Raw genomic sequence first — 15316 nt, forward strand, 5'->3', positions numbered from 1 at the left:
TGGACTCTTTATTACAATTTTCTGCCTGCTTTTCTCTTTCCCTGGAATGACACTGATTTTTGTCCATCAAAACACAGAATAATCGTTATCAGTGTCTGAGGCAGGTAATAAAGTTCTGATTTATTGAGCCCCTTTGAGGAAAGGGGAGTGGAAAGCCGTCTTCCACTCTTAACTGGACCCAACCCAGCTTTTCCAGAAAGCAGTTTGTCAGGAAGTATCAGAAGCCTTAACAGCCATTCCCTTTGACCCAGTCATTCGTTTGCTAAGATATTCACTTAAGGACGTAATCAGAGTTATGGATGATGTGTGTATTATTTATAATAGCAAAAACTGGCATCCACTTAAATGTCCAACAGAAGGAGAATGGTTATGAATTATGAAGTATTTGATACATTATTGGAGCTGTTTAAAAATTAAGCTTAAAAATTAATATAAGGAAGGGCTCATGATAAAATTTTTAACAGAAATAAAAGCGAGACATGCGACTGCAGTTTGTCATAGTTGTGACATGACGTGGTTGTGTGGTCGTGGTTATAAATGCCGGACACACACGTCTGTGCCCGGAAGACGGGAAGGAAACGAATGACGTGATACCGGTGGCACCGAATTTGTTTTTCTTATACGTTTCTGTCTTTTCCACATTCTCTACATTAAGCACAAGCACCTTTATAGTCAGAAAAAGAAGTGTTAAAGAAACAAGAGGTCATCGCAGCCGGTGGGGTGGGTCACGGTCACCAGGCACGTCCAGGACCCGCTGGGCTGCTGCTGCCCTGCAGGGGGCTGTCAGGCGCTGTCTAGCCCTTTCCGTCCCAGGCTCCTCTTGGTTGAGGACGGGAAGAGGAAGCAGACGCTGGGCTTGGTACCGGGAGACAGTGGACGCTCACTGGTGCCTTGGAGCGGTGCTGCCATCTGCCTTGGGGTCCGTGGCTGTAGTTTCATGTTCCCAGAGGCCTGGTGCTCTGACACAGCCTCTGCCTCCAGGGGAGGTCAGGCTGCGAAGAACTCTGGGTGTCCTGGTCCCCTCTGGCTGCCTTGTCAGCAGCTGTACGTTATGGTGATTTCTTGGGATGGTCATGAGCGGCTTTTCTCGAAGTCTTTGAAACATGAGTGTTCCCAGCCACTGCGTGTGATGACAGGGAGAAATGGCTGGAATTACCCTAAACTCATGTCTCTTAAACCTAAAAATGAACTTGACTTTTTTCGCCAAGGATATGTCTCAGCACGATGTAGTTAACTGGCGCTGAGCCGAGCGCGCTGTCCGTGCACACATGTGAGCAGCATGCAGGAGAAAGTGCCCCAGAGGCAAGGGCTGAGGTCCGACCGCTACATGTATGTTCATGGTTTCACTCGCGTGCAGACCCAAAGCCAGCATCTGCTCTGTGGCTAATGCCACGCCGCCCTGTGTCAGCCGTGGCAGCACATCCGTCTGCCTGTGTGTCCTTCTGTTTGCGTACCTGGAAGTGTGTCTGAGCATCCTGCCAGGGAGGAGCCCATGTGTTGCTCGCATGGAGGAAGCAGAGGTTGGCACGCAGTGATCTGGCCTGATGCCCGCACTGGCGCCCAAAACGTGGGCACCGTGTGACAGGAGGGAGAGGCGTCCACCATGAGGCCCTCGGGGCGGTCAGGAGATAGTTGTCAGATGTGTGTGTGATGCTCTCCCCATCCCTGCCACGCACGTGAAAACAAACTCGTGCATGGCTGCAGCTTGAAACGCCGAGCTCTGGGTGTGACGCGTGGAAACGCAGCTCTGTCACGATTCTCACTCTTGTCTGTTAATTCCCGACGGCAGCTAAGAGGTTAGGCTGCTCAGGGACTCGAGAGGCTTTTCTTTGAGATTAGTTAGAGACCTTTTCTAAAAGCACGATTCATCGTGCTGTTTTTTACATTTTTTCCTACTTTTTCCAGGTGGTAGTCACAGGGTGTTCTTCTATTAATTTAGTCATCTAAGGCCATGTTTGTGCAATAAAATGCGTTGGGAACTGTTTTATTAGTCTGCTTCACGTGTGAACTAAAAGTCGCTCGAGGCTAGGATCGTACCTCAGAAAGGACAGAAGAATCCCAACCCTAAAGCCCTTCACAGGTGAGTGTAAGAAACTAAATATTCACCAGGTAATAGTTCATACCCGGCATTACCATCGTGTGTGACTGATGGTTAGTAAGGTGGAGTACCAAAAAGGGACCAGGAGGGCACTGCCAGTGTTGTCAGCTTCTCTGTCAGTTGTCAGACGGCTTACAGGTCCGTGTGACCGAAAAGAACTGTCCTGGATGTGTCCCCCTTTGATTGATGTGACAGCCTTCTCTCTTCTGAAGCAGATGTGAGCTCTGCTTTAGAAAGAACGTTAAAGACGGTATGTCATGTGCTTTAAAAAAGATACATTGAAATTGGTTATGATTACAATAGTAGCATTTTCTTTTCACTCTCAGGTGAGCAGATTTCAAAGACTGACTTTATGCAGAGGTTGGCTTACCAGGAAGTGGGGCTCAGACACGGTGGTGGTGGGAAAATGCCAGCCTGGTGCAGGGCAGTTCAGAAGCAGGCATCAAAATTATGAAGGGGTGTACCCGGCAGTCCTACTCCGAGAAGTAGACCCTGACCTCACTACTCTGCGTGGATGTGTAATAACACCTGTGCAGAGGTGCCCAGCACAGCACTGTTTGTAATAGCAAAAAGTTGAAAGCCAAAACAGAATATTAATTAGGAGGAGACTGAATTCAAACGACGCCCTGCACGACCCCGACAGTGATCGGCGTGTCCCTGCGGGCTCTGGGCTGGGTGGCCTCGACACAGCAGGCCACATTATCAGCTGGTCCGGGATGAGCCCACCGACGCTGCAGCCATTGGAAGAACCCGGGAGGTTACACGTCAAGCTGTTAATACGTTACTTCTGGAAGGTGGAATTGCCATCGGGAAAGAACTGCCCTTTTTAGATTTTAGATTTCTGCGCTGTTTGAATGTTTTAGACAGAATGATTATTAGTTTTGTAATTTAGAACAGCGTAAAATGTAACGTTTACAAAACGAGCTGGCCAGATTGTTCCGACACATGGTATGCACAGTGAGTGTCGGCTCCTTGCACACAGCCCTTCATGCTAAGCCAAGTCTTGCGGAGCCCTGACCCGCCCTGAGGAGAGTGTGCACGCACTGTGGGGCAGCGGGGACTCGCTCTGTACGTCACTGAGTCGGCACATCTATGAAACTGTTCTTAAAGTACACTAACCTATTTTTTCAACTCAGAAAATAAAAATAATAGAATTGAAATCACCCATAATACACACACTCTCACACACACTTGCTCACACATACACACTCACGTACACATACACACACGTGCACACACGTGGCTTTCTCCCCACCTTTGCGGTTATTCCACACACACTGCTTGTATCCTCCTGTCTTCACTGACAGTATTATGAACATTGACTGTCTTCTCATATCATTAAATATCCTTCCCCAAAAACGACTTCTGCTTTTTCCTACGACAAATGACAGTGTGTGACCTTCTTGTACATAAACCTCCAGGCAGTCCGAGTCCGAGAATTTCACTCGGCCGCACCATCAGTCCATTCCATACCCGCTTGCTCAGTGTGGCTTTGACTGTGTCAGGAGGCCAGCTGTGCCACTGTGCCCAGCTTCTAACGGATGCTTCCAGGCCATCCCTGGAAGGTTCAGGAGGAAAGCAGATAGGTGGGTGCCCCTCCAAGGACATCAGCATGGGACGAGCATTTGGGTTTGATGACAGCTGCACAGAGCCTGTGGTTAGCTGGGGGTGGGGCTAAACCTGTGTTCTCTAACTTGTTTCCACTCGGCCACGCCAGAGGGACTGGTGTGTCCCTGCTTGCCTGTCTTCTGGCGTGCTGGTGGGGCACCAGCCTTGTTTACCTTATAAATCACTGCTGTATCGTAAACAGCCAGGGACCCAGGTATCGCTGATTAAGGCAGATGTGTTCTTTCTTTACAACAAACATTTTTTAAACAAAACCGTGTTGAAAGATATTAAAGAAGTCCTGAACCGATGGGAAGAAATTGCATGTTCAAGCATCAGAAGACTTAATTTGGCAGTTCTCCCCAAATAGACCCACAGAATCGACACCATCCCCATGAAAAGGCCAGCTGCCTTCTTTGCAGAAACTGACAAGCTGAGACTAAAATTCAGATGAAAATGCAAGGGACTCGGGATAGCACTGAAGAAAAGGCCTGTTGTAAGAGACAAACAAAGCAGAACGACTCAGGCTTCCTGATTTCAAACCTTACTGCGTAGCCGCAACCAGGCAGTGACAGTGGGGTGTTGGCATCAGGACGGACACACAGGTGGATGGTGAGACCGAGAGTCCAGAAACACCCCCACCATCTGTGCACCCGTAATTTCAACAACTTAGACAAACGAGACAGAATCCTTGAAAGACATAAACTACCAAAGCTCAGTCAGTACAAAAGGGAGAGCCTGGATCGTCTTATGCCCATTAAAGGAAGTGAGTTTATAGTTTAAAACCTCCCAGCTAGGGTTTCCAGGCCGGAATGCCCACCCGTTCTTAGGAATTCTTTTCACTTTCCCGTTCCTGAATCCCGATGCATAAACTGTTTTCTGTTCTCTACATGCATCGTTTCCACAAAGTGACGCCGATACTACTAACCTCCTGGGATCAAGGAGCCAATTTTCCCATTTCCCGACCAACTTTTCTCAGGATTCAGGAGTAGGAAAGCGAAAAATCTTCCTGAGAATGGGCAGGAATTCCCACCTGGAAACCCTACTCCCAGCAAAGTAAAGAGAGCTCAGACACAGTTTCACTGGCAGGTCCTGTGAAACCTCCCAGGAAGAATTAAGGCCAGTGGCACACCGTCTGTTGCAGCAAATGAGGCGCGAGTGTCCCCAGTCCACTGGGTGACGACGCAGCAGTCCTCGGATCCCAAACCAGCCAAAGACAGTCCCGAATAAGTAACTACAAACCATATCCTCATGAGCATGGGCCCAAAATCCTCATCTGAGAGGTCGGATGCAGCAGTGTGGAAAATGGATAATATACTAGTTACCAAGTGGATTCTGTCCCGAGAGTTGAGCCAGGGTTTTAAAAATTAGTCATGTAATTGAATGTCTCGACGGAGTAGAGAAAAACCATACGGTCATCTGAGTAGCTACAGAAAAAGGACTTGACAGAATTCAACAGCCATTCATGATAAAAGTGCTCAGCAAACTGGGACTAGAAGGAAACTTCCTTACCCCCATATAGGGCACCTACAAAACCTACAGTTGGCATCATTCTCATTGGTAAAAGACTGAAGTTTTTTTCCTAAACTCAGGAATAAAGCAAGGATGTCTGATCTCCCCTTTGCTGTTCAGCATCCTCCTACCAGCCATCCTACCCAGTGCAATAAGGCAAGAAAAGGAAATAGTGCATCCAGGTGGGCAGGACGAGATAAAACTATTTCTGTTCACAGACAACGTTATTGTGTATATACAAAATCCCAACTAATCTGCAAAATGCTACTAGAATAAGTGAGTTTAATAAGATTGCAGGATACAGAGTCATACAAAAATCGATTGTATTTTCTATAAGTACAATTGGAAACTGAAATTAAACCATTTACAATAGCACCCCCAAAAAACACGAAATATTTAGCTATAAACAACAACAAAAATGCATACAAGATCTGAAAAACAGAGAACACTGATCAAAGAACTCAGAGAAGAGCCTCGACCAATGACGACCATGTTCACAGCTGAAAGACTCACTAGTGTCCCCCAGATTGATGTATGGATCAGCGTAACCTCAATCAAAGTCCCAGGAGTGGTTTTGTTTTAAATCAGTGGGGGAAAGCAAAGACACTAAAATAACCAAACTTTTGAAATAGAATGAGGTCGGAAAGACACACGCTGTCTCATTTCAAGACTCAGTGTAAAGCTGAAGTAATCAAGGCATGTGAAGCTGCTGACACATCAATAGAAGGGAACAGAGTTCACAAATAGACCTACATTAGCACGTCGATTGATTCTCAACAGAGGTGCCACGATAGTTCAATTTGGTGGAGAGAGGGTGGATTTCCAACAGGGGGTGCTGTAGCAATTGGACGTCTGTTTGCCAAAAAAAAGAGCGTCTTGGTCCTTCCCTCACACCTGACACAATAACCAAGTCAGTGAGCCACAGCCCTAGACGTGAAGCTGAGAACCATGAAACTTCCAGGTCTTTCTGACTTGGGGATAGGAGACGGTTTCTTTCATAAGACGCAAAAGGCACAAGCCATGCAAGAAAAAAAGGGATAAACTGAATAAATTAATAACTGTGAAGAAAATGAACACACAAGGTACAGACCAAAGGAAAAAGTTGTGAATCACATATCTGAAGTTAGTCATTAGGGACGTGCGAATTACCGCAAAGAAGACACCACCACACTTCTCTCAGAACGGCTAAAATTGTTAACATCTCAGCACCAAGGTCAGACGGAGCCGCTGAAGCTCTCAGACGTTGGAAACGTCTGGCTACCTACCCAGGAGAACTGAAAACTTGTGTTCGTTCAAAAACCTCTGTGAATGTTTTAGTGGCTTTATTCATAATCACCAAAAACGAGAAACAGCCTAGTGGATAAACTGGGGTAGGGCCCCACAGCAAAGTTTAAGCCAGACTTAAAATCCATTTGCACAACATTCCGGAAAGGGCAGAACAAAACTACAGGATAGAAAACAGGTGGGAGCCGAGACTGGGCTGGGCAGGCAAGGCCGGGGGCGCTGGCAGGGGCAGGCAGAGTTGGTCTCCACTGTGGTGTGGTTACATAACTGTCAGCACTCATCAGAGCTATGCCCCAAGGGGTGACATGCCGTTCATGTCACTTAGCCTGACACTGAAGATGTGCCGTCAGTAGGAAAATGCCCACACGCAGGACTTCTCACACAGCAGTGGCTGCAGCATTGTACCTCAAAGGGCACCCGTCAGCTGTCACACACGTGGCAGGTATGTGGCAGTCATGTCAGCACCGTGCTGCTAAGGCCCGTCTGCCCCATATGCGCTGCGGCCCTCTGACCTCACTGTTTAGGGGCCGCGTTGTTGTTTGTTAAATAAACGATGGGAAAAGCGGTAAAACATGGCAAGGTGAAAAGGCATCACAGGGCACACTTGTTCGCACATCATGCCCCCAGAACGTGCTTTGTTTCAGGCCGTGTCTGAGAGGTTAACATCGCATCAGCCGGCCTCCCCAGGCCCACCTCCCCTCTGCCTTTGTCAGTCTTGTTCCATCTTGATAGTCATGACCCGTTTTGAATTTTATCCCGAGCCCCTTGAACTTAATTCAGAGGTACTGAAAGTAAGACACAGCTCCCTGAGTCACAACTCCACCGAATGTGGGTTAATGCCACGTGGCAATGGCCCAGATTGCCGCTCTCCAGAAGCCCGGTGGGGACGCCTGTCCCTTTGTCCTGAGCCCCACATCACTCCACACAGGCGAGGAGACGTCAGCTCTCAGGGCCACATCTCCGTGAGACGATCGCAGTTGGTTTCTGTCTGAGCAGAAGCCAGGAGTGTTAGGAATCCACGGCGTGTCACGATCCTAAGCATGTCACACTGTTCCCGACACCCATACCCTGCTGCTCCGGTAGAGGAAAGCCAGGCAGCAGCGGGGTGTGGGCCCTCGTTCGTTCAGAAGCTTTTTCTCAGCCTGAAGAGAGATGGTAAGTGGAGAGGAGAAAACGCAGTCGATGGTCTGACAGCCGCTGAGTGGGACACTTAGTAGCTCCATGTGGTCCCTGGCCTGTGTGGCAGTTGTCACACCCAGCAGTCCACCGCCTGCTGCTTTTCCAGGCATCTCCTCTTCCTTCTCATCTCTCTCTTGTCCCCCACGAGAGGCCCCGGTTCCCTTTGGCATCAGAGAAAGAAGGAAGGCACAGCCTCTGAGCACAGCGTCCTAGGATTTTGCATTTTACATGTGTGAAGTGGCGGCTCCACCCGGCTCAGCCTTAGCCGAGGTCTGGCACAGCACTGCTGTCGTGTCCCCCCCTGCGGAAGCCACGCCCGGATCCTTCCCTCTGCACCTCACCCCTCCAAAGCATCTTGTCCGCCGCTTTGAGAGCCGCCCACCCTGTCCTGCCACACGAGGCCGCAGCCTCCACTTCCACGGCTGGGCCCTGAGGAACAGGGCAGCGCACGGCCCACGGGGCCTGGGGTCCTACGTTCCTCGCCCCAGTCGGCCCTGCACTGGTCCCGGGGTCTCAGCCGCCCAGGCCGGTGGGGTGCAGACGGCTCCCCAGCACTAGGAGGAGGCCAGGTGGTCCTTTCCGAGCCCGCAGCCGGTGGCCGTGAGCGGGTGGCCCTGATACCGCAGGAGCTCGGGGGCCAGCCTCCGTTGGTGGCCCTGCGCTCTGTACCTGGCAGTGGGCGTGGGGCGCGCGGGCCAGACCCGAGGACCCGGGTTCTCCGGCGTGTGGGAGGAGGAGTCTTTTTCTGGCAAACAGTTATTTTTAGTTGCTGAACTTCATTTGGTGTTTTTGTTGCTGCAGATCCCAGAAGAACACGACCTGGAGAGTCAGATCCGCAAGGAGCGCGAGTGGAGGTTTCTGCGCAACGCCCGCGTCAGGAAGCAGGCACAGCAACTCATCCAGAAGGGTGAGGGGCGGGGCGGGGGCGGGGCGCAGGGGCGGGGCGGGGGGCGGGGCGTGGGACGGGGCGGGCAAAGCCCTGCGGGGGTGCCCTCCAGCGAAGCGCCAGGCCTCTCCCACAAGCGCGCTCTCAGGTTTGACGTTGCCAAAGGGCAAGGAGCCAGCCCTCCCTGGGCCCTGGGGTCCCTGACTCGAGGGCCCTGTGCCTTTCCCCTGAGGACAGATGACAGGCACAGAGAGGAGGCTGCCCACCCCCCCACCCCCGTCCTGGAAATCATCGCTGTCCCTGTCACCCAAAGTTGGATTTCAGTCACATTTTCATCAGCCCTTTTACCAAATTTGCCAACAGGGGGCCAAACCTTCCACTTGCATGACCCCGGCCGCCGGGTGGAGCGGCAGGGAGGACGCTGGGCCCCAAGCCCGTCTTAGCTGCAGCCGCCCCCAGGCCCTGGAGGGGTGGGTCAGGCTGGGTCCAGCGGGAGCGCAGGCAGCGTCACCCCAGGGCCTCTTCCTGCCACTGGGAGGGTGGGTGGGCAGTGAGGACCCAGCTCCTTCCGCAGTTTTGCCCAGACAGAAGTGGGGTGGACTTCCGCCTCCTCCCGCGTGGCCGGCTCTGCTTTAATCACGGCGGGTCCCAGCGCAGAGCACTAATCAGGCTCTTAACTCTGGATTCTGTCGATTGGCTGTTGGATCTTGCCTCCCTGTCCTGTAAAACTCAGTGATGATGCTGGGTTACGATGTAAAGCGGGATGAGGACCCACGCGCACCCAGGGAACTGTGCCCCCTGGAGCCAGGACGCCCCTGTGCAGCCTCGTCTGTGTGCCCAGCTCACCCTGTAACATGCCTCAGGGTCGTTGGTCGTGAACGTGTGCGGTCCCTTCTGAGGCCTGAGCTCGGCTGTCTGTGACCCTGCCTCCCTGGACGAGCGGTCGGTGGCTGGATTTAACGCCCTCTCCAGTGACCGAGTTCAGCGTCTGCTGCCTGGCAGTCGCCACTCCGACGTGTGCGGCCGGGGGCAGCCGTGACTGCAGGTTCCTCAGGCCGTGAGAGCAGAGCCGCACAGGTGACAGGCGCTCTCCGAGTCACAGAGTCAAGACGCCCGTCCCTGGGAGGCTTGCAGGCGCACCGCTGGGACAGCAGGACAGTGGTGTCCCTGCGCCTGCGAGAGCCCAGGAGCCGAGCCCCAGGCGGATGGCCCCACAGTGACACCACCCTTGGGGCTGGCACTTCCGGTCAGCGCTGAGCCGGGCACTCGAGAAACAACCGGTTTTCTAGGCCAAGACAGAAACAAAGTTTGTAAACTAGAGCCAAGGGGCGCCCTCTTTCCTTTGTGGGGAGAAGCGAGCTGCTTGTCAGGCGCACGCGCAGAGGAGCCGCTGAGCTGCTGGACCGCAGAAAGCTGGGCACAGGGACCGCACGCGCGGAAAGGACGTCAGCGACCCCCCACCTCGGTCACCGCAGACCCTGTCACGTTTTATTTTTATTTGCGAGCCGGCTGGGCTGCGTACTAACAGCGACACAAACGGTGAGAAAGACGGGAAGTGGTGCCTGTAGCTGGAGCGACGTCAGCGCCCCCGTGCGCGTCGGCGAGACGAGTTGGGGAAGTCAGTGCCCTCTCTCTGTAGGCCCGGAGCCCCCTCGCCCGTGGGCTGGTGCGGGGTGTTTGCACACATGCAAACGCATTTGCTGACTTCAGAATCGGGTCCTTCAGCTTTCAGTGCTCGATGTCCCGCCGCCGTCCTGGCTCCCTCCAAAGAAACCGCAGCTCAGTGAGGCCTCTTCAGGCGCCAGCCGCTCCCACCGTGAGGACCTCTGGGGCCTGTTGCCTGTGAGTCTGACTCCCGTGCTGTCATCCAGGGCTTTCCAGGGTCTGCTGTTTTAACAAAGGGACGTGGTGAGAGGCCGAAGCCCAGGGCAGCGAACACCACAGAAGCTTCTTTGCAGCACCCAAGACCTGTGTTCACAGCCAAGGGGAGTTTGCATCTTTGCTGGGTGATGCAGGGGCCTGGCCAGCCCCCCCACCCCGGGCCAAGCATGGACAGAGGGGCCCAGGGCACGTGCCACTCTGAATAAGCCTTACACTGGTGTTCACCAAAAATGTCTCTAATGTGTCCTGATGCTCTGCATTTTCAGCCTCTTTCTATTGTTCTTCTGAGACAAACTCAGACCTGGGGAACTTGTTTCCTGTGTCAGGACTTGGAGTCTGTGACAGATCCACACTCAGCTCCTCTGTGAGTCTGTGATTCTCCACCGCAGTCGTGCCAGGTCGTAGGTACCACCTTTCCAGACCGAAAGACCCCCTGGGACTTTGGCCGAACCGTGGACAGTGGAGGCTGCACCCCACGTTTCAACCTGGAGCCTGAGTGACAAATCGTGGCCGACTGAGCTTTCCTCTGACGTCTTCACTGCTTTCTTCATAAAATCCAAACCGACTACAGTGCCCAGTATTGCTGCTGTGTTGTTGCAATGCACGCATTGCCAAGCTTGGCTGAAAACTTACCCACGTGTCACCTTGTGCAGGAGCTTTTGGGCTCCAGGCAGAGGCAGGGACCCTGCGTCCGGGGAGCCCGGGCCCTCACTCTGGGCCCTGCTTGTTTCCTTGTGCCCCCCTGAGTCCCCAAACACGAGGTGTGGGCATCGGCCTTGGGACAAATCCGTCGTCCTTTTTTTCTGTGAAGTAAGACCCCTTGTTTGTTTCTCTGGGCAGGCATCACCAGACTGGACGACCAGATATTTCTGAACAGGAACCCCGGCGTCCCCTCCGTAGTCAAGTTTCACCCCTTTACACCTTGTGTGGCCGTCGCCGATAAAGACAGCATCTGGTATGCGTGGGGCTGGGCGGGACTTGCGTTTCAGCGGGCTGGCAGTGAGCCCCGGTGGTGGGAGCAGCACCTCTTCCTCCCCTGCCTTCCTGGCCTCCAAACTCTGTGGGCTGCTGCTGGTGGACAGGCCTCAGAATGTGGGGAGAAAGGCCCCTACGCCCCTCTTCTAGTGACCCCCACCCAGTGTTACTGGAGGCCGGCCAGGGTCCCAGCCAGGTTACGGACCGGGCCGTGGTGGAAGCTTCTAGTATTAAGACAAGGCTGTTCCCACAGGCTCATGCAACCACGTGTGACAAGGGTGTATGCGGGCCAATTCCATTACCACCTCTGCAGAAGCAAGTGTGTTAATACAAGACACAAGCATTGCCCTTATGTCATGGAGAAAATGCTCGCTACGTGGTGGGGAGAATGAGGGTTATTCTTACCTCTTACTTTCCTCTTTTTTTATTGTGGTAAAATACACATAACAAAATTTACCATTTTAACCATTTTTAAGTGTCCAGTTCAGTGGCGTTAAGTTCATTCACACTGTACCATCACTATCCATCTCCAGAACTTTCTCATTGCGCCAAACTGAATCTCTGTCCCCATTAAACACTCACTCCCGCTCCCCTTCCCAGCTCCTGGCAGCCTCCATCCCAGTTTCTGTCTCTATGAATGTGGAGTCTGGGGACCCCGGAGAAGCAGAATCACACAGTACTTGTCTTTCTGTGACTGGCTGATTGCCGTGAGCAGTGTCCACAAGGCCCATCCGTGTTTTATTGCAGGTGTCAGAATAAGCTTTCTTTTTAGGGCTGAGTAATATTCTGTTATCTGGAGAGACCATGCCTTCTTTATCCATTCATCCATCAATGGACACTTGGGTTGTTTCTACCTTTTTTAAAAATATATCAGTATGATCAGGTTTTAGTTTTTAATTTTTTTTTAAATATGTTCGCTTTTAACACAACTCACAGGAGAGTAAAGCATAAATAGAATAAAGCCTGCCTTGTTTGCTTGTTGGGTTGATTCTGTTGCACAAGGAGACCAGGTAAGTGACAGTGGCGCTACTGAGCCTTTCCACACCTGCCATGGGACCGCGTGTGTTTGCTCCTGCAGGGCTGAATTTGACCTCAGGTTCGCATTTACTTCAGGCCACCGTATACGGGTACTTGTTAACAGTGCCCTTTAAATTAGAAGGAGAAATTTTATTGAAGATTCTGTAGACAATCATTTTTTCTTAATAACTAAGGTAGTAATAAGTGACATTGTTTAGCTGCTCAGTATCTGCCAGGCGTGATGCTGATTCCTGTGTATCAGTTTGTGCCCCATTTAATTGTTACATCTTGTCTCCGCCTTTGGACTATTGTGAAAAATGCGGCTATAAACATGGGTGCATAAATCTCTCTCAAGTATCAACCCAGAAGCGGATTCCTGGATCATGCAGTAGTTCTGTGTTTATTTTGAGGACTTCTAGACTGTTCCCCACAGCAGCAGCTCCATTTGACATCCCCACCTGCAATGCAGCAGGGCTCGGTTTCCCCACATCCTCCCAACACGCGTCGTTTTCTGTTTTGCTGAGAGTGGCCGTCTGGTGGGTGCGAGGTGGCCCCCCCCTTGTGGTTTTCACCCCTTCCTACTTGTATTCCCTTCAGTTTCTGGGACTGGGAGAAAGGGGAGAAGCTGGATTACTTCCACAACGGGAACCCTCGGTACACAAGGGTCACGGCCATGGAGTATCTGAATGGTCAGGACTGCTCACTGCTGCTCACGGCCACAGGTGAGAGGGGCTTGCGTGGCCAGGACAGAGGGGACAGGGGACAGATGTGAGACCCCAGCGCAAAGTTTCCTTTGACCCTGACCATTTTTTCTGGCAAAGGGGACTGGTCACAAGAGGAGACCACCGTCGTTAAGGGGTTAGGAGGCTTCTGAGGGAAAGGGCTCCCCCTCCCCAGGTATTGGGGAAAGCAGAGTGACCAGTGCCAGTCAGTGGCCCAGGGACTGTGTCTCCTCCTTGGGGACCCGGCCCTTCCCTGACCAGAACAGGCGCCTCCAGCCTTCAGAAGCCCACACAGGTGAGGCCAGTGGACCTCAGGGGACCTGGTAGGGAGAGGGAGGTGGCCCCCCGTGACACGTGCTGGGGTCTCTAGCCGGCCTTGCCTCCGCCCCTTCCTCTCCAGGGCAGGCCCCCTCTCCCTGGCAGTCAGCCTTACGACCCCTCAGCCGTAGTTCATTACCAGCAGTGGGTCTCACACGTTCTTTTTGGTCTGAAATGTCATCATTTCACCCTCACTCTTGAACACTAGTGTTCCAAGTAACCCAGCCTTGGTTACCAGTCGTTTTCCTGTAGCATTTTAAAGATGTGATATCACTGTTTCTTGCTGATGGGAAGTCGCTGTCAGTCTAGTGGTGCCTCCTTCAGAGATGACAGGCGTAGTGGGGGGGGGGGTGCCAGGGAGGAGGGAGGAGCACACGTGAGAGAAAGAAGCCACGTCCAACTCCAGGAAGAGGGAAGGAAGGACACAGGACTCCGGCGCCCCTCGTTGCCCATGTGCCGAGGACACCAGGGCCATTTCCCCCGTGCTAAGCATCCAAAGGCAGGGAGGAATGTCCTGCCATCTTCTGATCTGGACACCCCAGAGGCCGAGGTCACGATTGGTGTGAAGGGCCTTCTGTGTGGAGCACAGACAGGGAGTGGGAAGGGGTGACAGGCACTGAAGACCTCGTCCCTTAGTGAGATTGGTTCTCAGCACGAGATGTCAGCTGGGAGAACGGACAGTGGCGGAGGAGGAAGCACGGGCCCCCCCCGCCTCTGCCCCCACCCCTCCCCACTGCCCAGACGTGAGTGAGGGCACAGCCAGCCCATCCCGGATCCTAAGCGCTCTCCCCTCCACGGTGCCTGCCGCCAGGACAGCCGGGCCTGGGTTCTGACCACCTCTTTTCTCCCCAAGATGATGGCGCCATCAGGGTCTGGAAGAATTTCGCTGATTTGGAAAAGAATCCAGAAATGGTGACCGCTTGGCAGGGGCTCTCGGACATGCTGCCAACAACCCGAGGTGCGTCCTTCCCGGGAACAAAAAGAGGATCCAGAACCGCGGGAAGGGGCTGGGGTGGGGGGAGAGGGGCCCCGAAGGGGCCTGGAGAGAGGGGGACCCCGCAGGCTGCTCAGCTCATTCAGTTCTGGAGTCATGAACCTGCCGGCTTCCCTCATTCGTCACCAGGCGCTTCACCTGGGAGACTAGCTATGCGTGCTGGCGGTCCAGCCGGCCTCTGACCGGCCCGAGCGTGCCACGGCCTGCATGCACCTGCCCTCAGCCCTTGTCCCTGGCTTGAAGCGAGTGTTGCTTAGAAAAGCGTTGCCTCTGGCAGGACCTGGGGGGTGGGGGGGGCCTGCATTCTGAGCTGTTTGCACCCAAATTAATTCTCTTGGGGAGCTGAGTGCACAGTGGTCACCCACTGTCCTTGCGTCTGGGCGGGGGTGGCCACGTGCGCTCCCCTGGCTGACGCTCCCCTGGCTGACAGATGTGCTGGTGTAGCTGGGGGGGCCACAGCTCCACCTGGCACAGCTCCGCATGCTGCCTGGCAGGTGGGCATGGCCGCCGCTCTGCAGCTGCCGTCTTTCCTGGGGCAAGGGCAGGAGTCGGAAGGGGCCCATGGTCTCAGCTCCCAGGCTCACTCTGTGTCCCGAAAGCAGTTACCTGGGCTGTGGGGGTCAGGATGTGAGGGTCAGGATGTGGGGGTCAGCATGTGGGGTCAGGATGTGGGGGTCAGGATGTGGGGGGTCAGGATGTGGGGGTCAGGATGTGGGGTCAGGCTGTGGGGGTCAGGCTGTCGGGGTCAGGCTGTCGGGGTCAGCATTTCCAGACGCCCGCAGCTGGAGCCCTGTCTCCCTTCAGTTTGACCCCAAATCCACTGGTGTTGTCGCCAGTAAAAGCAC

The 15316-nt window shown here is 53.4% G+C and overlaps 1 protein-coding gene across 2 annotated transcripts in view; it reads left to right on the top strand.

Moving 5' to 3' along the window:
* Positions 1-15316, top strand: part of RPTOR (regulatory associated protein of MTOR complex 1) — a 271642-nt gene that overhangs the window by 243688 nt on the left and 12638 nt on the right. For both annotated transcript variants that reach the window (XM_019735643.3, XM_019735644.3), the window contains exons 25-28: positions 8480-8585; positions 11286-11400; positions 13035-13159; positions 14331-14435. In XM_019735643.3, the coding sequence (XP_019591202.3) occupies positions 8480-8585; positions 11286-11400; positions 13035-13159; positions 14331-14435 (451 nt within the window). The remainder of the gene's footprint in view (positions 1-8479; positions 8586-11285; positions 11401-13034; positions 13160-14330; positions 14436-15316) is intronic.

The sequence above is a fragment of the Rhinolophus sinicus genome, chromosome 12 (genome assembly GCF_057876585.1).
Source record: "Rhinolophus sinicus isolate RSI-liver-muscle chromosome 12, RSI-T2T, whole genome shotgun sequence".
In the NCBI taxonomy this organism is placed as follows: domain Eukaryota; kingdom Metazoa; phylum Chordata; class Mammalia; order Chiroptera; family Rhinolophidae; genus Rhinolophus; species Rhinolophus sinicus.